The 22780-nt window shown below is 49.5% G+C and overlaps 1 protein-coding gene across 1 annotated transcript in view; it reads right to left on the bottom strand.

The window, feature by feature from the left end:
• The window catches only part of nol4la (nucleolar protein 4-like a), a 51573-nt gene that overhangs the window by 14435 nt on the left and 14358 nt on the right, over window positions 1-22780 (bottom strand). The window contains exons 2-3 of the mRNA XM_056274576.1: window positions 14305-14460; window positions 9184-9295 (exon numbers count right to left, since the gene is read on the bottom strand). Coding sequence (XP_056130551.1) covers window positions 9184-9295; window positions 14305-14460 — 268 coding nt within the window. The remainder of the gene's footprint in view (window positions 1-9183; window positions 9296-14304; window positions 14461-22780) is intronic.

The following is a 22780-nucleotide window of genomic DNA, read 5'->3' on the forward strand; positions in this document are numbered from 1 at the left end:
TCCCCCAGGAGCTGGAGGGTGTTGCTGGGGAGAGGGACGTCTGGAGTGCCCTACTTAGCCTGCTGCCACCGCGGCCAGACCCCGGAGAAGCGGCTGATGATGAGATGAGATGAGACTATCAATCAGCTTGCGAATCCCTCCCTTCCTACCATTTCTGCCTGTTCTGCTGACTGAAAAATTCTTGTCTTTGTTGACAAGATTGATGGTCTAAGATCCAATTTTACCCCCCCCCCTTTCATCCATCCAATTTTAATGTTGGAATTTGCTCCCGTTTCTCTGCAGTTCCCTGTAAATACTGTAGCCCTTATGCATCCCTCCTCCAGCCGCTGTGATATAGTTCTAACAAATTTTTTAAAATCCATCCTCCCTGGCTTAGGTTATGTTAGCTAGCAGACCGTCGTACTTTAGAAGGAGAAAACGGGTTCATGTGACGTGGGTTCGTTAGCCATTGTGTGTATCATTCAAACTATACGACCCCACTGGTTAAGTAGAGTAGTCCCCCTTTCCGTGGTGATTGTGGCGAAGACGGAGCTGGAGTACTATTCATATTGTAACGTGCATGGATAAGAAGACACACTGGCCGCTGGCTCGCGAGTCAGACCCTTTAGTCGAGCGGTTAGCGATGCCTCCTGCGGTGCGGGCGACACGGGTTCGCGTCCCGGCCGCGGCAGTTCCTGTGGTTGCTCCCCGAATTCGCTACATTGGTGTCAGAAGTGGGATGGAGCGACCGTAAGGCCATCGGAAGCGCATGCGCCCTGAGGCGTGAAGGAGCTGATACGCTTCCCGAAGGAGGGGGTAGTGTAACGTGCATGTATAAAAAGACATGCTGGCCGCTGGCTCGCAGAACTGACCCTTTAGTCGAGCGGTTAGCGATGCCTCCTGCGGTGCGGGCGACACGGGTTCGCTTCCCGGCCGCGGCAGTTCCTGCGGTTGCGTTGTCCCCCCGAATTCACTACAATATTGTAACGAAATTAACCAACTGTTATTTTGATTCACTGCCAGACAATAATAAACGGGACATTTGTCGCCTGAACCCGATGTACATGCGTGGATGTGGTTTCTGCTTTGGAGTTGTGACCAGAATATAGAGGTTACACATGCAAATATTGAAATGTGGTTTTTTTTCTGTGCTGAACGCTCGCATATACAGCCTGACAAGGCAGATATGCAAATTTTTCTAAACAAGAGCTGTTTTTAATACCTGGTAGTCCGGACCAGGGTGTGGCCGTGTCTTTATTTCCTCATCTTCATGTATGAAGACAGCTGTTGTAAATGTAAATATAAGAATGAGACATTCACATGAATGAGCCGTTTTTAAAACAGAATGGCTTGATTTCCTCCATCTAAACACCGACAAAACTGAAGTTCTCTTAACTGGTCCTGAGAACTCTGCCACTGAAGTTGCTCAGTTTATTGGTCTGCTTCATTCAAACGTCAAACCTACTGCTAAAAATCTTGGCATCATCTTTGACGAGAATGTCTTTTGATCACCATGTTACTAAGCTTGTCCAGTCCGGTTTTCTTCAGCTAAGAAATATTGCAAAAAAAAAAATCCGAAATATTTTGTATCCTCTACTCTAGCCTCAACCAAGCTACTTTAAATTGCCTACAGTTGGTTGAGAATGCAGCTGCTAGACCACTAACTAGAACTGGCCATAAGGTCCCATATTACTCCTATTCTTGCATCCATCAATTGGCTTCCCGTAAAATTCAGACTAATCTTTAAGATCATATTGATTCCACTTAAAAGCACTGCATGACCTTGCCCCCAGTTACATCTCTGATCTTCTCATTCCACTTCCCGACCACGCCAACCCTCAAACCTCAGTCTTTTATCCATCCCCCACTCCAACTGCAAAACAAAAGTTGACCACGCCTTTGCAGTTTTATCCCCAAGCCTCAGGAATAATCTCCCCCAATCTATTAGATTTGCTGGATCTTTGCACTGTTTTAGGCAGCTCCCAAAAACCCATCTTTTCAGGCAAGCCTTCTTATAGATCCCCATCCCTGCCTTCTGTTTTGGTTCGTTTTTAGCTTAGTCTGTTTCTCCCTATACCATGTTTTATAGTCATTCATTCAATTTATTTTACATATTTACTATCATTTTCTGTATTGCGTGTAAAATACTTTGTAACTGTGTTTTTAAAAGTGCTGTATAAATAACATTTAACTTATTTAAGACGCTTCAAATTTATTTTTTTCTTTAAATCTGTAATTTGTGATATTGGGCTATACATATGTAAACTACCAATAAGACCCACTGGCCGATCGACTAGTCGAGCGGGTAGTGACGCCGCCTTGTGGTGCAGTACACCTCGTATCGAATCCCGCACCGGGCGAAAAAATAACCGGTTACATTGGTGGCAGCGGTGGGATCCGGAAGTGTGCAGATCCTCAGAAGTCTCTTCGGAACGCGGGAATAACGAAGCGCGAGGGCGCGCTTCCGGGAGAGGGTGACGACTGTAAACTACTAGTAAAGCCCACTGGCCGATTGACTAGAGGGTCTGACCCTATAGTCGAGCTGTTAGTGATGTCGCCTTGTAGTGCAGTACACCTCGTGTCGAATCCCGCACCGGGCGAAAAAATAACCGGTTACACATATAAAATTGAAAGTACTAGTGCAAAATAAACATAACAATGTAAACTACTAATAAGACACGTTAGCCCCTAGCTAACGGGTCTGACCCTTTAGCCGAGCGGTTAGTGATGCCGCCTTGTGGTGCAGTACACCCCGTATCGAATCCCGCACCGGGCAAGAAAGTAACTGGTTACATTGGTGGCAGCGGTGGGATCCGGAAGTGTGCAGATCCTCAGAAGTCTCTTCGGAGCGCGGGAATAACAAAGCGCGAGGGCGCGCTTCCGGGGAGGGTGACGACTGTAAACTACTATTAAGACACGTTAGCTAGGGACTAACGATTCTTATTAGTAGTTTACATTATGTTTTTACTATGTAACCCAGGGTTACACATGGTTGAATGGTGCTCAGGGCTGTTCTGTGCCCAAACTAGAGTCCACAACCCAGCATACGAACTGGCATCACTGATGTAAATGGCTGTATGTTCTGTAATCACCTGCCGAAGTTCAATAAAGTTCATAAACGGGAGATTCCTTGTCGGGTGAAGTGATTTCCACCCACGCACGTCCAGACGAAGTAGCCTAGCTCACTTCCTCACTTCTAAAGGTTCAACCACGACAGTAGCAATATTTCCATCCATCCATTATCCAAACTGCTTCTCCTGCTCTCAGGGATGCTGGAGCCTATCCCAGCGGTCATTGGGCGGCAGCCGGGGAGACACCCTGGACAGGCCGCTGGTATGAGTATGAGTCTTTCCGGGTCAGGTTGTTGAGTCGCCGATAGTCCACACAAAATCGGAGAGAACCATCCTTCTTGGTAACCAGCATGGCAGGGGATGCCCATGGGCTCTCTGAGGGTTCAATGATGCCCGCAGCTGCCATCTCCTGGATCTTTGCCTCTGCCTCTTGAAACTTCATCAGAGGGAGACGGCGAGCTCTCTGGCGGACTGGGTCCACACTACAAGTGTCAAGGTGGTGCTGTACAAGATTGGTGCGGCCACACTCCAGATCACTCGAAGCAAAGAGGTGTCTGTTCTCTATCAGCAGGTTCCGTACCTGCTCTCCCTCTTCTTGGCTCAACCCCTCCATGCACTTTTGGGACAGTTCTTCCAGTGCATAGGCCGTTTCTGGTGATGTACCTTCCCATGGCCCTGAAGCCAAGCACAAGATTCGTGGTCCACCTGCATTGCCCCCCAGATTGCTGTGTACGGTAATGACATTTAGTACTTGGTTGCCCACCTCCAGTAGTGGTCCAGCCACCCGTACCACCGCACCAATGGCTCTCAAAGCATCCAGTCCAAGGATACAGCCCTCTTGTATGTTTGCTAGCCAAAATTCTTGCTGTACTTCCATTTCTTACATCTTAAGGGTCAGTTTACTGATCCCCTCCATTCTAGCACACTGAGCTGTAACTCTCTCCATCTTTACTTCTGTCGGCATCCACTGTACTTCTTCTCCCAGGACCCCTGGTCTCACCAAGCTGATGGTGGAACCGCTGTCGACCAGGGCAATGCAGGTGTTGCCATTCAGCTGACAGGAGACATGGAAGCTGAAGCCAGCGCCAATCCATCCAACGACTCTGGGACCGTTACTCAGGGGGGAGGTTGTATGGGCTGGCCAGTCCCCCTCTAGGCTGACCCTTGGTAATTTCCCGGTTCAGAAGTGGCGGCTACTTGAGTGACAGGCCTCTGTACTCGTTGGTAGAAGCGTCTTTTTGTCTTCTGACGCTCTTGTCTTTGGTGCCCTGGTTTCCCACAGCCCCAGCACCGAAATGGCTCTGCTCTTGGTGCTGTCAGGACGGATGTGCGTGGCTCCTCCTCACTTTCCTGTAGTGCCCGCACATGATGGTGCAGTGTTGGGGCCGCTCCTTTTTCCTCCATGATGGCCTCCACCTCCTCTGCCCTATGCAGCGCCTCTTCAATGGTGAGTGGCTTGGCAAGCCTCACCTGTTGCCTGAGGTGAGGTGGCTGTAGAGCCCGTAGGAAGAAGTCCAGGGCCAGGCATTGGATGGCAGATGGGGGCATATCAGGATACACACGGCTCATCAGGCGTTGAATGTCAGCCACCACGGTACCCAACTTCTCCTGGCCGTGTCTCTGTCTTGAATGGAGTTGATCCCGGAGGCTAATCAGTGATTGGGTGTTGCCAAACCGGCAACCAAGGGCAGTGGTTAGCGCCCCCAGTGATATCTCTCCAGCCACCAGGTCTAGGAGTACCTGCCTTGCTTCTCCCTCCAGGGCTGCTGCTAGGTTGACTACTTGCTGGTTTTCTGTCCCTCTCATCACCCTAGCAATCAGGTTGAGCTGAGCAAGGAATCCCTCCCAGCCGGAGCTCCCGTCGCAGCACCCCAGCTTCCCCGAGGGAGTGTTTGGGCTTGGCCAGGGGTTGGAATGTGAAAGGCAGGGAGGGGACTGGGGCAGGATGGCCTCATGTCCTCTTGTTTGTTGCCATGGGTCGGTAGAGTTGGTGAGTCTAGTACTGGAACCACATCTGCAGGGTGTGTTCAACTCTCCAGCAGTGGCAGATGGGGCAGTGAGTAACTTGGGTTGAAGCTCCCTCTCTGTAGATCGTGTCCAGCTTGCTGCTGGTGTTTCCCCCTGGTGGCACACTCTCCGATCGTGCCCAACTTGCTCCTGATGGCCGCCGCTGGTGGCTCTCTCTCTCCACGGATCATGTCCAACTTGCTTCTGGTGGCTTCCCCATGGCTTGAAGGGCTGTCTGTCTTTAGTCGCATGGTCGGGGCAGGACGCGGCAGGGGCTCTTCGTTGGGCTTGCTCTGAAAGAGAAGAAATTTTCCATTTCCTCGGGACTCCGCCCCTCAGACACTACCCAGCGCGTCTACCGCACTCGGGGGTGGGCGCAGATCTCCCCCTTCCTGAGGCCGCACTGCGTTGCTCCCATCTGGCAGAGAGAGCAGACCTCTGAGCTCCTCTTCGAGAGCAGCGATTTCAAATTCAAATTCAAACTTGCTTTTATTAGCATGACAAATATACATTTGTATTGCAAAGCATTTTCACATAAAGGACAATAAGAGTGCATGAATACAGAACATACATACATCAACACATGCAATAAAACAACTTACACAGCTACGTCATGGCAACAAGATCCTGTGTGAGTGGATGTGTGTGAATTTGTCAGTGTGTGTGTCTCAGAGTGTTGTCCCGGTCCTTCCCGTTCGAAAGGAGTACGGGGTATCACACACTGTCCCATACTCCCACCGGTCAACTTACGGTTACGCTGTTCAGCCAACGTTTGTTGTCTAGAGAAGTCCATCCCACTTCTGACACCAATTTCATGTTGGATTCCTCAGCCAACCTTTCAGAGTTAACCAGCAAGCTTTTAATGACCGTAAGACAAGCCAGTGATATCAGACACAAGCTTGTATTGGTCTCAGCTTTTTGTTTCTTCTTTTCTTGGCCACAGAACCGACCTTGCCTATTTGTCTACTCTTTACACTCATGGTGGGAAATACTATGCTGTCTAATACAACTTCTCTAATAACGTCCCCATTACCCTCCACAACATCCCCGTTATCTGTAACAGCTATGCCCGTTTTTAACACGTTCAATATCCTGCAATATAACCAAAACATTAACACTCTTCAGTTGCATCGTGGGTAATATGCAAATGACTTCCAGCAGGAACATTCTAGTAGAATTCGCCACACTATGTTTTTGAAGACAATATTCCATTTGTTAATACCTCATTTACCCCTACAGCACAGGTGTAGGTGTAGTCACTGTGTGGTACATGGTGGCAAGTTGTATTGTCAACTGTAAAGCTGCTGCTTGAGGCAGAGCAGGTCAGTATCATGACATGGCGGTTGCCCCGCTGCATTACAGACTTGTGGCACATTTTCAGCTGGATTGGGCTTTTCATCAGCAGTCAGTTGCAGTCAATAGAAAACAGCAGCTTGTGCATTCTTTGTTGTACAACAAACAATAGATAGAATGCTGCTTTGGGTTTGTTTAAGACAATTTTTGCCGATTAGCGTGTAACCACTGGTTCCCAATTTAGTTTAGACTGCATCAGTAAATTTGCCTTATTGTACAGTGCCAAGCATGGTGCTAAGCGATGCTTTTTTTGCTGTGCACGTCAACTACAGTACTCTGTTTTCATTTTGAATAAAGAAGGTATATAAAACTGCAAGAAAACTGAGATTCGGAGGCCAACAGACACTGAAATACTACAAAATACATTCTACCACCAAAGCAGCCACGATAGAAAAACTGCTGTGCCCACATACCACATGGAATGATGGAACTTGGGCGGTCCGCTCCTGTTTGCCAGATCTGGGCCAGAACCAAGCCATAGCAATGCCGCATGTGCCACATATTTGCCAAAGGTGGCCCATATTTGTTTTGTGATATTTGGGCCATATTCACCATTTACCACATGGGCCACTTCAGGGTCACATCCAGATTACATGTTGCTGAGAGCGCCGCAGCTTTGCCAAAAAAAGGCCACATTTGATTTGGCATATTTGGGGCATATTTGCTATTATACATGTGGGCCACTTCAGGCTCACATCCATTTTGTCATCATCAGTGCCATCAGTGCCGCATCATTGCCTGAAGTGGCCCACATCTGGATGCTAACTGGGAGCACTATATGCAGTTTTTGGAAGGCAAACATACCTTCATTTTGAAACATGTTATGGTGAAGCCACAGTTTGCTAGAGTATGAAAGTGTCCTGGATGACATCACCAGTGAATGTATAAGCCTGCATTACTGACCGGTTGCACTTAGTTTGTATGCTTATCTTGTGGGAATGAGAACTCTCATCTCCTTTGATCCTCTGAGGAACCTGTCATGACAGAGGGGGGAACATATCCTCCACTGAATATTGAGAAGAAAGATGGTCCAAATACCTTCAAATGTGCACTATCTCAGAAGCATATGTAGCCTATTATTGTACCTTAAAACTAACAAAGTTTGCTTTATCAACAACAGATATTTTGGTAACAGATGGGAATTTAGTACATAGATAATAAAGTGCTGCTGAGTTTGTGCTCATATATGAGGCTTGAAATTAGACATTCTATTCTTATTCTATTGTTCTATTGTTATTAGGCTAAGCTAACTGCTAGCCCATGCAGACCGGCAGTTCTGATAACACCGAGGGCAGTCTGGCGGCGGCCTCCACTGGCATTGACTGTGGTGTTTTTGGCATCGTCGTGTGGAGTGCGGGGAGGTGTGTCGAGGGTGTCTGGCTGGGAGAGCTGGAGATGGATCGGATGAGGAAGCCTGGTCTGCCGCATCCGGTGGGCCCAAGGACCACGGCCCTGACCGGAGCTGTGCCCGAAGAGGAAACACCGAAGGCGGTCTGGCTGGACGTGGAAGAGGGGCAGGCTAAGCTAACTGCTAGCCCATGCAGACTGGCAGTTCCGACACTCATCCTAGCTGGCGTTCGTTCCCGTGGACATTGATTTTTTGGTTTAGCTCAGATATATGTGTTAGTTTGGATATGTGTTCTTGTGGTTCTTGTAGTTTTTGGATATGTGTTTTTGTCTTTGTGTTGCACTGCTGTGGGCTGGGGGAAATGATATTTCGGTTCATTTCGTGTGAAATGACAAATAGAGTGTTCCTGATTCCTGATTCAACATTTAAACCCTCGTCCTCAGTTTTTGCATCCTATGTTTTTCCTCTGTGGTCTTGTTTTTGTCCCCATGGAGCACAGTGACCCTGATGTGACTGCAGCCAAGCTGGTTATAGTGTTATCATTTATATCATGTACATCATTACATATACTATTACTCCCAGCACTTTAACTCTGTTTTATGGTGTCCTTTACTTTGCCCCTCTTCAAAATTTGTTGACCTAGCGTTCCTGGTCTCTATGGCCTAGAGACCAGGAACTAAACCCAAGTCTAGGTAGGATTTATGTTGTCAGAGGACAAATGTCTGTGTCTGGGTATTTAATTATTCTCAGTTGTTTAGCTTTACACGTTTGAATTTTGTTTTCTGATGTATTTCTTTAAGCTGAATTTGCTTGAAAAAGTCTAAATATGATTGTTATGTCACAGCCTTCCAACCCAGTCCAACCTGGCCAAGTGTTTGTTGTAGCTGTGAAATCAACCTTGTTATCGCTATGGTTTTGTATCGAGACGGAAACATCGGGCTTTGTGTCCATCCAGTCAACTCGTGAAAAAAAAACAGATGTACAGCACGGAGCTTCTCTCATATTGTTGTGTTCTGTGTCATGTAAACTATAACAGGCATTAACAACCAGTAACTTCACGATCACACATCATGTTAGAGGTCTGGAGCGAGGGCCTTCATATGTAGACGTCTGGGGGACATTTCCTGCATCCTCCACAACGGCCACTAGAGGGGCTCTAAGGTCGTTTTTACAGGATGTCTATAATTACTGAGATGGGGTCCTCTTGAGTCTTTGTTACATCATGTGGGGTGATCGGTACATATTTCATTATGACTTATAATTGTGAAACCTCTTCAAAGTAGAGGCCCCTTAAACAGACTACTACATGTTACAGAAGGGAAATCAGTGGGTCGTTGCCCCTAAAGGTTGATCTCAAAAACCTCTTTTTGGGTGGACGATGCCCTCGGTGAATGAATGCGCCGCGGGTCAGGCGTGCTCGGTTACCTTTGAACTCGGCCGTGCTGGGGTTGATGTGCATCCTCTTCTGACATTCTCCACAGCTCATTAGGAAGCGTGTCACCGCCTCCCTGGGCAGGAAGGCATAGGTCTCGGCTATCTGTGTCAGGGGGGAGAAGGGGGAGACAGAGCGGACAGGGATATTCAGAGCGACTCAGCTGTGGCTGATCTCTAACTGTGTGCAGGTGTGTTCTCATTGCGCGGTATTTCTCGGTTGGGGCGATTATGCGTCATCTCTGCAGGGCACGGGGGGGGGGGGGGAGGTCTTCCCTGTAGGTTCCCGCTCTCTGCCTGCTGATGGCCTCAGTTTCTAACCTCTGCCATTTGTTCGCCTTCTCCTGCCTCGATACCGTCGAACGGAGCGGTTGTCTGCTTTCTTCATCGCTTCACCCAGGTGCAGCTTACTCACCTCGCCTCCTCTCCCTCACGGTCCGGCTGTCTCCGGCCCTGCACACCAAACCCACCCAGCCCCCCCCCCCCCACTGGCGTTTCCTTGTTAAAACGCGACCTTCGCATGACCATGAGGAGGCAGTTGGGGTGCTCGCCCACCTTCCACCCCCCCTCCATCCACCACCCATGCCCATCCTCCCCCACCCACCCAGACCCCTTGAGGCTGCTGGGAGGGAAAGGCCACCCAGAGGAGCGTGCATTTCCCAGAAGGCCGCACTGACAGCTCCATATTATGCCCTGCCCTGGTGGTGCTGCCGTCTCAAAAGGGTAAACTCTATGAGACATGACAGGACCTCTCTACGGGGCAGGGGCGCGAGGAGGAGCCGGTTCTCTGGTTGCTCCGGTCCTGTGGGGGTAGGGTGGGAGGAGGAGGAGGAGGAGGAGTGGTATCCAGGGCCTGCTGTAAAAAAACAAAAAACAAACCTCGCCTCGCCTCGCAACACTAGACAGATGCCCCAAGCTGCAGACGAAGCTCGTCTTTTTGTACCGTGGCCCTTGATGACGACACCACACCAGAGACCACAGCTTCGGGTCTGTGGTGTGAAAACAGCCCGCCTCTGGTAAACAACACAAGCAACCAGGAAACCAAGCGCCTGTCTGGTTTCGATGCTACATACTTATTTTAGTTTGAGGGGGTACGTTTTGTTCGTTTTCTCAATATCTTATCTTTTTTTGTCTGAAGGGCGGTTGTCATCTCAGTAACTAGTGACGGTGAGAGCAGAAAACCTTGTTTGTTTAAGCAAAACCACTCCATCTCTCCGGAAATACTTCACAGTTTGTGCGATGGCGATAATATGTAAATGGTGTAGGCATGGAGAAAGAAAAAGGGCAAAGTGCAACTGTAAAATTACACTACAAGTTTAAAGGTAAACAATCACAATTTTACACATTCTCTCTCACACACTCTCTCTCTCTCTCTCTGTCTCCCTCTCTCTCACACTCTCTCTGTTGTGGGGATAATACTTCATTAGCACCCATGATACCGAGAATTCTTCTGTGACTCTGGAACGCCACCAAAGCAATGTCCCTCAGTGACGTCGCTGGCGGATGATCCGTGAATGTGAAACCTACAACCCTTACTTCCTGGTTTGTCACTACCTTCAGCGGCTACACTGAAATAGACCAGGCTTTATATGACAATGTGAATAATAATGCTATGTACAGCTGTTGTAGAGAATGCCACATAAAGACGTGGGATTCATGGACTGACACCTTTCCGTACAACTTCAGCAGCATTTCAGAGCCACATAGAAGACTGCTCAGTATTACGGCTGCTAATGGAGTGTTATCCCTACATCATGTTTTATTGTTATCCCTACATCATGTTTTATATATAACCCAGCCACTGAGAATGTGCAAGCTATTGCATTCTTAGTGCCGGTCCCAAGCCCGGATAAATGGGGAGGGTTGCGTCAGGAAAAGCATCCGGCGTAAAACCTTTGCCAAATCAAATATGCGGATCATAAATCAGATTTCCATACCGGATCGGTCGAGGCTCAGGTTACCAACAACCGCCACTGGTACTGTTAACCGGCAGGGTGCCAGTGGAGACTATGCTACTGTTGGGTGAAGGAGAAGGAGAGGGGGAAGGCATGTCCAGAGGCAGCAGGAGAGGAGGAAGGTTAGGAGTGTGCAGGTGAGAGTCAGAACTTTGAATGTTGGCACTATGACTGGTAAAGGGAGAGAGCTGGCTGATATGATGGAGAGAAGAAAGGTAGGTATACTGTGTGTGCAAGACACCAGGTGGAAGGGGAGTAAGGCCAGGAGTACCGGAGGAGGGTTCAAACTCGTCTACCATGGTGCAGATGGGAGGAGAAATGGGGTAGGGGTAATTCTGAAGGAAGAGTATGTCAAGAGTGTGCTGGAGGTGAAGAGAGTGTCAGACAGAGTGATGAGTATGAAGCTGGAAACCGAAGGTGTGTTGATGAATGTTATAAGCGCATATGCCCCGTAACTTGGGTGTGAGACGGAAGAGAAACAAGAATCTGGAGTGAGTTGGATGAAGTGGTGGAGAGGGTACCTAAGGAGGAGAGAGTGGTGATTGGAGTGGACTTCAATGGGCATGTTAGTGAGGGGAACAGAGGTGATGAGGAGGTGATGGGTAGGTATGGTGTCAAGGAGAGAAATGTGGTGGACAGATGGTAGTGGATTTTGTGAAAAGGATGGAAATGGCTGTGGTGAAGACATATTTCAGCATCGGATGGTGGTCTGTAGGATGACTCTGGAGATCAAGAAGAGGAAGAGAGTGAAAGCAGGGCCAAAGATCAAATGGTGGAAGTTGAAGAAGGAAGACTGTTGTGTGGAGTTCAGGGAGGAGTTAAAACAGGCCCTGGGTGGTAGTGAAGAGTTGCCGGATGGCGGGGAAACCACTGCAGAAATAGTGAGGGAGACAGCTAGGAAGGTACTTGGTGTGTCATCTGGACAGAGGAAGGAAGACAAGGAGACTTGGTGGTGGAATGAGGAAGTACAGCAAATTATACAGAGGAAGAGGTTGGCAAAGAAGAAGTGGGATAGTCAGAGAGATGAAGAAAGTAGACAGGAGTACAAGGAGATGTGGTGTAAAGCGAAGAGAGAGGTGGCAAAGGCAACGGAAAATGTGTATGGTGAGTTGTATGAGAGGTTAAACACTAAGGAAGGAGAAAAGGACTTGTACGGATTGGCTAGACAGAGGGAGCAAGTTGGGAAGGAGGTGCAGCAGGTGAGAGTGATGAAGGATAGAGATGGAAATGTGCTGACAAGTGAGGAGAGTGTGTTGAGAAGGTGGAAGGAGTACTTTGAAGGGCTGATGAATGAAGAAAATGAGAGCGAGAGAGAGAAGGTTGGATGATGTGGGGATAGTGAATCAGGAAGTGCAGTGCAGTGAGTCAGGAAGTGCAGTCAGGATGTCAGGATGTCAAGAAGTCAGTCAGGCAGTCAGTCAGTCAAGCAGTCAGGAAGTGACGGTGAGTCAGGAAGTGCAAGAAAGAAGTGAGAGCAGCTACTATGAAGAGGATGAAGAGTAGAAAGGCGGTTGGTCCTGATGACATACCTGTGGAGGTATGGAGATGTTTAGGAGAGATGGCAGTGGGGCTTTTAACTAGATTGTTTAACACGATCTGGAAAGTGAGAGGATGCCTGAGGAGTGGAGAAGAATCATACTGGTACCGATTTTCTAGAACAAGGGTGATGTGCGGAACTGTAGCAACTACAGAGGTATAAAGTTGATCAGCCACAGCATGAAGATATGGGAAAGAGTAATAGAAGCTAGGTTAAGAGGAGGAGAGGGGATGATCAGCAGCAGCAGTATGGTTTCATGCCAGGAAAGAGCACCACAGATGTGATGTTTGCTTTGAGAATGTTGATGGAGAAGTATAGAGGAGGTCAGGAGGAGGTACATTGTGTCTTTGTAGATTTAGAGAAAGAATACGACAGGGTGCCGAGAGAGGAGGTGTGGTATTGTATGAGGAAGTCAGGAGTAGCAGAGAAGTATGTAGGAGTGGTGCAGGATATGTATGAGGGCAGTGTGACAGTGGAGAGGTGTGTGGTTGGAATGACAGATGGGGTCAAGGTGGAGGTGGGATTACATCAAGGATCGGCTCTGAGCCCTTTCTTGTTTGCAATGGTGATGGACAGGTCGATGGACGAGATCCGGCAGGAGTCTCTGTGGACTATGATGTTCGTGGATGACATTGTGATCTGTAGTGAGAGTAGGGAGCAGGTGGAGGAAAGCCTGGAGAGGTGGAGGTATGCACTGGAGAGAAGAGGAATGAAAGTCAGTAGGAGCAAGACGGAATATATACCGTGTGTGAATGAGAGGGAGAACAGTGGAATGGTGAGGATGCAAGGAGTGGAGGTGACGAAGGCGTATGAGTTTAAATACTTGGGGTCAACTGTCCAAAGTAATGGGGAGTGCGGAAGGGAGGTGAAAGAGAGGGAGAGAGTGCAAGGCAGGGTGCAGTGGGTGGAGAAGAGTGTCAGGAGTGATGTGTGACAGAAGGGTACCAGCAAGAGTTAAAGGGAAGGTTTACAAGATGGTAGTGAGACCAGCTATGTTGTATGGTTTGGAGACAGTGGCACTGATGAAAAGACAGGAGGTGGAGCTGGAGGTGGCAGAGATGAAGATGATAAGATTTCATTGGGAGTGATGAAGAAGGACAGGATTAGGAAGGAGTATATTAGAGGGACAGCTCAGGTTGGAAGGTTTGGAGACAAAGCAAGAGAGACAAGATTGAGATGGTTTGGACATGTGTGGAGGAGAGATGCTGGGTATACTGGGAGAAGGATGCTGAATATGGAGCTGCCAGGGAAGAGGAAAGGAGGAAGGCCAAAGAGGAGGTTTATGGATGTGGTGAGGGAGGACATGCAGGTGGCTGGTGTGACAGAGGAAGATGCAGAGGACAGGAAGAGATGGAAACGGATGATCCGCTGTGGCGCCCCCTAACGGGAGCAGCTGAAAGTAGTAGTAGTAGTAGTAGTAGTAGTGATAGATATACATATAATATGAGAGACAGATGAGACAGAGAGAGAGAGAGAGACAGATGAGACAGAGAGAGACAGATGAGACAGAGAGAGAGAGAGACAGATGAGACAGAGAGAGACAGATGAGACAGAGACAGAGAGAGAGCTACTGTAAGTTTATAGTAAAAGGCCAGGGGGATGTTTGGTTGGATGTTCTCTCACCGCTTTGTAGGTCTTCTTCTGGCCCGCATGTTTGGGTGCCCTGCCCGGGTCAGCACCCATCTCCACATGCATCGCATAGATGATGTCGAAGAAGTCCTCCACCACAGCCACTCGCTTCAGGGAGGAGTTGTCTTGGGCCGAGCCGCCGTCAGAACACTGCAACACAAAGAAGCTCTGGTTCAATGTCTTGCCTCGGGCTTTACAGGCGGGATGTAAACGGCTTACGTCTATCACCTACAGCCAGAGACGTCTGAGGTCGTGGCCGAGGACGGAGAAGGCTGCAGCCCTGAGATTTTAGCAGCAAGCTTTCCTCTTTTTCTCAGGCTCATGAATCATAGGTCATGTGGCCACAGACAGTCGACAAACCCGTCCTGTCGCTGCTGGATTGCCGGGCCGGAGCCAAACCATTTTCCCACCTCGGCTCCAGCCTCGCCACGTTTGAAACGCCGAGCTTGAGAATCTTTACTTCTCATTCGGGTCGCCTCGGGTCAGCGACCGTTTCGGCCTCATCTCGGCGAGGTTTTAAAAATACCACCGCCTCTACTGTAGGAGACCCAACAGCCCCCTTTTCCACCGCCATCCTGCCTCCCGTACCGCTGACCCTGTCGCCATAGAAACTGCCACTGATCTCTCTCTCTCCCTCTCCCTCTCGCGCTCTCTCTCTCTCCCTCTCGGGCAGGTGTGCGGGCTAGAGGGTCATGTGACATGCCATGGAAGTGGAATCACTAGGACAACACCACCCCCCCCCCCCACCCACAACACCACATGGGGCTTTCTTTCACTTGCTGCGCTCCACCTCTCTCTCTCTCTCTCTCGCTCTCTCTCCCCATCGCTGTGAATAACTCGCTGATTTACCCGGCCAATTTAGGCATTTTATTTATTTAATTATTTTTCGCATCGCCGCAATTTGCCCTCCCTCTTGATTAGTGTGGTTTAACGCTTTGCTGATTGTAATCTCAAACTGTAAACGTGTGCAGCAATTAACAGTTGTTTCCACACTGCGGTAATCCAAACGAGGCAAAAGCAGCCCGACCCATTTCCCCCGGCCCCCTCACGCCGCTGACGTTACCACCGCCGGACCGCGCCTCTTCGGAACGACCCCTGGCATTTTAGCGGGAGAAAGGGATGGGATGCGAGAGAGGGTCCCGAGTTCAGAAAGTTGTCCCCCCGGCACCGAGGAATCGCACTTTTTCCTCCCCTTTCCCTGACATTTCCGTGGCGTTCGCGGGATCTGACATTTCGTTTTCGTTTGCCCCCTCCCCCCCCTCGCGCCTCCCCCCCCCTCCTCCTCCCCAGCTGTGCTCCTCTCCTGCCTCCGTCCCGGTCTTCCTCCACCACCACCAGCCCCCCCTTGCTCCTGCTCTCCCAAGTGCGAGGTAATGATCGTTGCCATGGTAACTAAAACCAGCTCACAGAGCGGGTTTGTTTTAATCCGGCCCTCTTGCTCTCTCTCTCTCTCTCTCTCTCTCTCTCCCTCTCCCCCTCTCTGTCAGCACGGGCCCAAAGGTAATGAGAATAAATGAAATAATGGTGATCCGCCACCTCATCACCACCGCCGCTCTAATCTACACCGCACCGGCCGTATCACTGTCCTCCGGCGTGACGTCACCGCCGCTGTCAGCCGGGACAATGGCACCGGCGTCCGTTCACGCCGGATTTAGATAATCTCACACCGCCGAAAAAACCCCACACCTCCACATTACGTCCACAGATTTTTCTGCCTGCCCCTACAGAATCTCCCACCGTGCCGGCCGGGTGGGACACTCGGTGTCGTGCTGTGTCTGGGTAAAAATACATTGCTGATATTAGTCAGCGGTGAAATCCAGAGGTGGTCCGGGTCAACGCCAGTGGCATATAGTACAGCCATTGCTAATCGGTGAACAGACCCGGATAGCAAAACTGCTGTGGCCCGGACCCGTCCCGGCGGCAGCGTCAGGCTTCGGGGCTGCTTTCCTTAAGTCGGGACCGGGGCTCTAGTCCAGGTGGAGGAATCATGAATCGCTCCAAACACCAGTCGATTTTGCCACAAAACCCTCAGGCGTCTGTTAGGAGGGTGAAGCATTACATCCCAAATCAACAAAGGGACGGCTTCACCAGCCGGAGCCCAGACCTGAATCCAGCAGAAAATCTGGGGGGGGGGGTGACCTGAAGAGGGCAGTGCACGGGAGATGCCCCTGACAATTTGATGGATCTAGAATCATTTTCAGAGGGAGGAGCGGGGAGATCTTGCCCGGTCAAGATGTGCCAAGCTGATAGACTCTCGCCCAACAAGGACGAGTGCTGACAGAAAGTCAGGAAGTGCTTCAATGACGTGTTAGTTTAGGGGCGGACACACTTACTCCGCCGGGTTATTGCAAGTTTTTGATTTTCTTTTCTTTGGTTTTCTTCCCCTAACAGGTTTGACAATGAGATACCGTGCCGGCTGGGTTGTGGCTCACTTCCAGGACACGCACAGCGAGAGCTTGCGAGTCTCAGATCCATATACATGTATATATGCATGAAGAGCAGTACCACAGTAGGATCGACCCGCTTAACACCGGGACAAACACAGGTGGTCTGCAGTGTGTCGGCCTCTGCTTTGTTATTCTAACCAGGCTGGATTACCAAACTGCAACCAGAGGACTTCCCTTAACCCTCGTGTTCCTCATGTTCCCCAGACAGCATCCGGATGTGGGCCACTTCAGGCACTGATACGGCACTGATGGCCTTCTTCTGGCCCTGACAAAACGGATGTGAGCCTGAAGTGGCCCACATGTCTAATAGCAAATATGGCCCAAATATGCCAAATCACATGTGGGCCTTTTTCTGGAAAAGATGCGGTGCTCTGGGCAACATGTGGTCTGGATGTGACCCTGAAGTGACCCGTGTGGTGAATGATGAATATGGCCCAAATATCACAAAACACATACGGGCCACCTTTGGCAAATATGTGGCACATGCAGCATTGCTGTGGCTTGGTTCTGGCCCAGATCTGGTAAACAGGAGCGGACCACCAAAGTGCCATCGTTCCACATGGTATGTGGGCCGGATGAGGTGTCGGGTACCGCCATGCTTCACCGCGGGCCTGCTGTTCCTCTGCTGATGTGCTGTGTTGGTTTTCTGCCAAACGAGCCTTTCGGAATTCATCCTCCATCCATCATCCAAACCACTTATCCTACATAGGGTTATGGGGGATGCTGCAGCCTATCCCAGCAGTCATTGGGCAGCAGGCAGGGGGGACACGCTGGACAGGCCACCAGGCCATCATAGGGCCCAAACACACACACACACCTAGGGACAATGCAGTACGGCCGATCCACCTGACCTACATGTCTTTGGACTGTGGGAGGAAACCCACGCAGACACGGGGAGAACATGCAAACTCCACGACCCGGGACGACCCCCAAGGTTTGGACTACCCCGGGGCTCGAACCCAGGACCTTCTTGCTGTGAGGCGACTGCGTGACTGTGCCGCCCTTTTGGAATTATGGCCCAAAAGTTCCACCTTGGTCTCATCAGACCATAACACGTTTTCCACATGGTTCTGGGAGACTGGATGCATCTTTTTGAGGATTTATCCCGGCTTGGGTGTTTTATCATGTGAGAATGCTTCCTTCTTGCCCCCCTACCCCACAGCCCAGGAGATTGTTGTCACATGTGGGGAGCAACCAGGACTTCCCAGAAATTCCTGCAGCTCCTTTAGTGTTGCCGCAGGCCTCTTGGCAGCCCCTCCTGACCAGTTTTCTCCTCATCCTCTCACCAGTTTTGGAGGAGCGTCCTGTTCTTGGTAATGTCCCTGCTGTGCCATATTTTCACCACTTGCCGATGACCGTCTTCACGGTGTCCCATGGTATATCTAACGCCTTGGAAGTTCTTGTGTACCCCTCTCCTGATGGATACCCTTCAGCAGTGAGACCCCGTCATGCCTTGTAAGCTCTTTGAGGACCATGGCTTTTGCAGTTGGATGCAACCAGGAAACTGCCACAGGAACGGCTGAACTTTATTTCAGCCACTTTAACTGACGGCAGGTGTATACCAACTACTATTCAGCATGAGCTTGGATGTGACTGGTCAATTCTGAACACATCCACATCCCCGGTTATAAAAAGGGTGTGTACACTTATGCAATCAGGTTATTGTAAGTTGTGTTTTTCCCCCTAAAATGTTTCAGTTTGGGTTTCACGTTATTTCTATAGGTTGCGATTTGACGTTAAGGGTGGGACAAGTTCTGAAAGGAGTTATCTGGGTTTCGTTTTTTTTACGTCACAAAAACCTGCCGTTCCGACTGGGTTGTGCAGACTTGCCACATCCACTGCACGTATGTGTATGGATGCGAGACCGTTGGCGAGGCTTCAGGGTCGCCTGCCTCCAAAGTGGACGTGAACGGACCCCCTCGACTATCCGCCCCCCCCTGACTCGCAGCCAGGACGACGCGTGGCGCTGAGATCAGCCGGCCCGGTCACTCCGGCCGCCCGGAGGCCTCGGACTGGGCCTCTGTGTGACGGGGGACGCTCGGCGGGGAGTCTAGCGGTCACCTCCGGGTGTGTTTGCGTGCTCCTGGTGCATCGTGCACACGCCACACTTGTTTACCGGGCAAACGAGCTGTGCAGTGTGAGTCTGGCAGTGTGCGCTGTGTGTGTGTGTGTGTGTTTGTACGTGGCAGCCGTTAGGCCCCGAGGCAAATTTCCCTCGCGACGAATAAAGTAACGTGGAATGGTGAAGCTGCGCGGCGTATCAACCACAGCGTCTCCGGTGGATATTTGGGGTTATCAGCGAGGTGCCGTTTATAAAAAAAGAGGGAGGGGAGAAAAGACGTGTCAGCATCCCTCAACCACCGAACAGCACAACAGAACTCCATCTCTTTCTCCTCTCTCCCTCCTTTCTCCTCTCCCTCCCTCCCTCGCTCCCTTCCTCCTTCTCTTCATCTTTCTAATCCCGCAGGACTTTGCTCTCCCCAGCCACTGTAAACCAGCCCCCGTCTCTCTCTCTCCCCACCTCCCCACCCCCCGCTCCCTCGCTCTCCCTGTCCCGCTCCAAACCGCTCTGTTGCTAGGAGACTAGAGGGGTTGAGTCGGCTGCCCCCACCCTCCCCCTGGCAGTCGCACAGTCTCGCAAGAGAAGTCGCTTGAGGGGAGAACGGAGCAGTCCTGCACACAGGCAGGTCGTGGTGGGGGGGGGGGGAGGGGGAGGAGGAGGGGGGCTGGAAGCTGTGGGGGGGGGGGAGCAGCTGGGTCACAAAGACAGGCCAGGGAAGATAGAGGAGAAGCAACACACAAGGGCATATTAGCTCCACTGGCGAAGGGATCCAAACCAGATAGCAGGAGATTATAGGTCACGGGACCCCCCCCCCCACCCCCAACTTTAAAAGGGAGCAAGGTGTGTGGTGGTGGTGGCGGTGGGGGGGGGGGCAGGGTCAGATGCATCCGGGGGAGTTGCATTTCCGCTTTTTGCGGGACGGCGTTGCATCGGCGGTGTGTCGCGTGCACGGGCCTTGTTGTGTGCCGCCCGGCCCAGTGGACCGGACCGGACCGGACCGGGCCGGGCAGGGCGGAAGTAAAGACGACTGTGTCAACAGCGCTCGTGACAGATGATCTCACTGCAGATGTGACAACAGGTGATCTTCTACAGCCCCCCCCCCCCCCCCATAAATCTAGGCGGCAGCGAATGGACACGGAAATGGGAAAACCACGCCGTCCTCGGCACGAGCGTCTCTGAACACACGTGCACGCGGGACTTCGATAAAGCGACGCCCTGAAAGGGCTTTTGAAACGGGAACCGGGATGGGGGCGAGAACACTGTCTTGCGGTGCCCCCCCCCTTTTTTTTCTGTTGAATCCCACCCCCCTTCAATCCCCTCATCCTTCCCTCTTTTATTTCCGCCATCAACCCCTACTCACTCTCTTAATTCATAAGCCCCTTCATTAAATCCACATTAGGTGCACTGTGCCCTACCCCTCATGGCTCTCCCTCTCTCTCCCCCCTCTCTCCCTCTCCCTCCCTCTCTCTCTCTCATCTGCTCCCATGATGATCATTATTTGATAGAGTGTGTGACATTACCAGTATTGCATATAAACTATGACACAGGCAGGCAGTCCCCGGTGGGCCAAGGACGGGCGCTGTTGATGAGCCGGTCGGTGTGGATGACACACATACAGGCCGTAACGTCGCCGGGTCCATTCCGCCGTCTTCCTGCCATCACCATACTGCCCCACTTGGTAAAACGTTGGCCTTTCCAGGGCATTAAAAATGACAGTGGCGGTGTGGCAGCGAGATTACGGCTGTCTCCACCGATCTGTGTGTGTGTGTGTGTGTGTGTGTGTGTGTGTGTGTGTGTGTGTGTCTGGAGCAGAACTCAAGACTCCCTCTCCCACACACACAAGGGGGGGAGGCCCCCGGGCCAGTTAAAAATGGTGTTAATTTCTCCTCCTATGGGAAAGCAAAGAACTGTCTCTCCATGGCAACAGAGAGGGTGCTGAAAAGGAGGTAACACAGAGCATGCGATCAGCGACCCCCTCTTTGTACTGCCATCCGCACACACACACACACACACACACACACACTATACAACATACATGTAGTGTGTCTTCCATCAAGCCTGTGTTGACTGTTGTATTTCAGAGGGTCGTCCGCTGACACCCAAACGTCATAATTATGTATTTAATTATTTGTTCATTCATAATGTGATTATTTCCAGTGAACTGTCGGCCAGCTTATGAATAAATATTGAGACGCACTATTTATTCCTTCATGTCTGAGGTTCCCCGTCCGCCAACAAAGAGGTATCCCTTCATGTGTGTGTGTATGTGTGTGCGTGCACGTGGGTGCGTGCGTGTGAAAACATGACTCAGCTCCACCTTAAAAACAACAAATGGATGTAAACAAGTCAATCAGCGGCATGACAGCATAAAACTAACTACAACCAACACATGAAAGAGTAAAACTAACTACGGCCAACACAAGAAAGAGTAAAACTAACTACAACCAACACATGAAAGAGTAAAACTAACTACGGCCAACACAAGAAAGAGTAAAACTAACTACGGCCAACACATGAAAGAGTAAAACTAACTACGGCCAACACAAGAAAGAGTAAAACTAACTACGGCCAACACATGAAAGAGTAAAACTAACTACGGCCAAAACATGAAAGAGTAAAACTAACTACAGCCAAGACATGAAAGAGTAAAACTAACTACAGCCAACACACGAAAGAGTAAAACTAACTACAGCCAACACATGAAAGAGTAAAACTAACTACAGCCAACACATGAAAGAGTAAAACTAACTACAGCCAACACATGAAAGAGTAAAACTAACTACGGCCAACACATGAAAGAGTAAAACTAACTACAGCCAAGACATGAAAGAGTAAAACTAACTACAGCCAACACATGAAAGAGTAAAACTAACTAAAGCCAACACATGAAAGAGTAAAACTAACTACAGCCAACACATGAAAGAGTAAAACTAACTACAGCCAACACATGAAAGAGTAAAACTAACTACAGCCAAAACATGAAAGAGTAAAACTAACTACAGCCAAAACATGAAAGAGTAAAACTAACTACAGCCAACACATGAAAGAGTAAAACTAACTACAGCCAACACATGAAAGAGTAAAACTAACTACAGCCAACACATGAAAGAGTAAAACTAACTACAGCCAACACATGAAAGAGTAAAACTAACTACAGCCAACACATGAAAGAGTAAAACTAACTACAGCCAAAACATGAAAGAGTAAAACTAACTACAGCCAACACATGAAAGAGTAAAACTAACTACAGCCAACACATGAAAGAGTAAAACTAACTACAGCCAACACATGAAAGAGTAAAACTAACTACAGCCAACACATGAAAAAGTAAAACTAACTACAGCCAACACATGAAAGAGTAAAACTAACTACAGCCAAGACATGAAAGAGTAAAACTAACTACAGCCAACACATGAAAGAGTAAAACTAACTACGGCCAACACATGAAAGAGTAAAACTAACTACAGCCAAGACATGAAAGAGTAAAACTAACTACAGCCAACACATGAAAGAGTAAAACTAACTAAAGCCAACACATGAAAGAGTAAAACTAACTACAGCCAACACATGAAAGAGTAAAACTAACTACAGCCAACACATGAAAGAGTAAAACTAACTACAGCCAACACATGAAAGAGTAAAACTAACTACAGCCAACACATGAAAAAGTAAAACTAACTACAGCCAACACATGAAAGAGTAAAACTAACTACAGCCAAGACATGAAAGAGTAAAAGTAACTACAGCCAACACATGAAAGAGTAAAACTAACTACGGCCAACACATGAAAGAGTAAAACTAACTACAGCCAAGACATGAAAGAGTAAAACTAACTACAGCCAACACATGAAAGAGTAAAACTAACTAAAGCCAACACATGAAAGAGTAAAACTAACTACAGCCAACACATGAAAGAGTAAAACTAACTACAGCCAACACATGAAAGAGTAAAACTAACTAC

Source organism: Lampris incognitus, chromosome 2 (genome assembly GCF_029633865.1).
Source record: "Lampris incognitus isolate fLamInc1 chromosome 2, fLamInc1.hap2, whole genome shotgun sequence".
Classification (NCBI taxonomy): domain Eukaryota; kingdom Metazoa; phylum Chordata; class Actinopteri; order Lampriformes; family Lampridae; genus Lampris; species Lampris incognitus.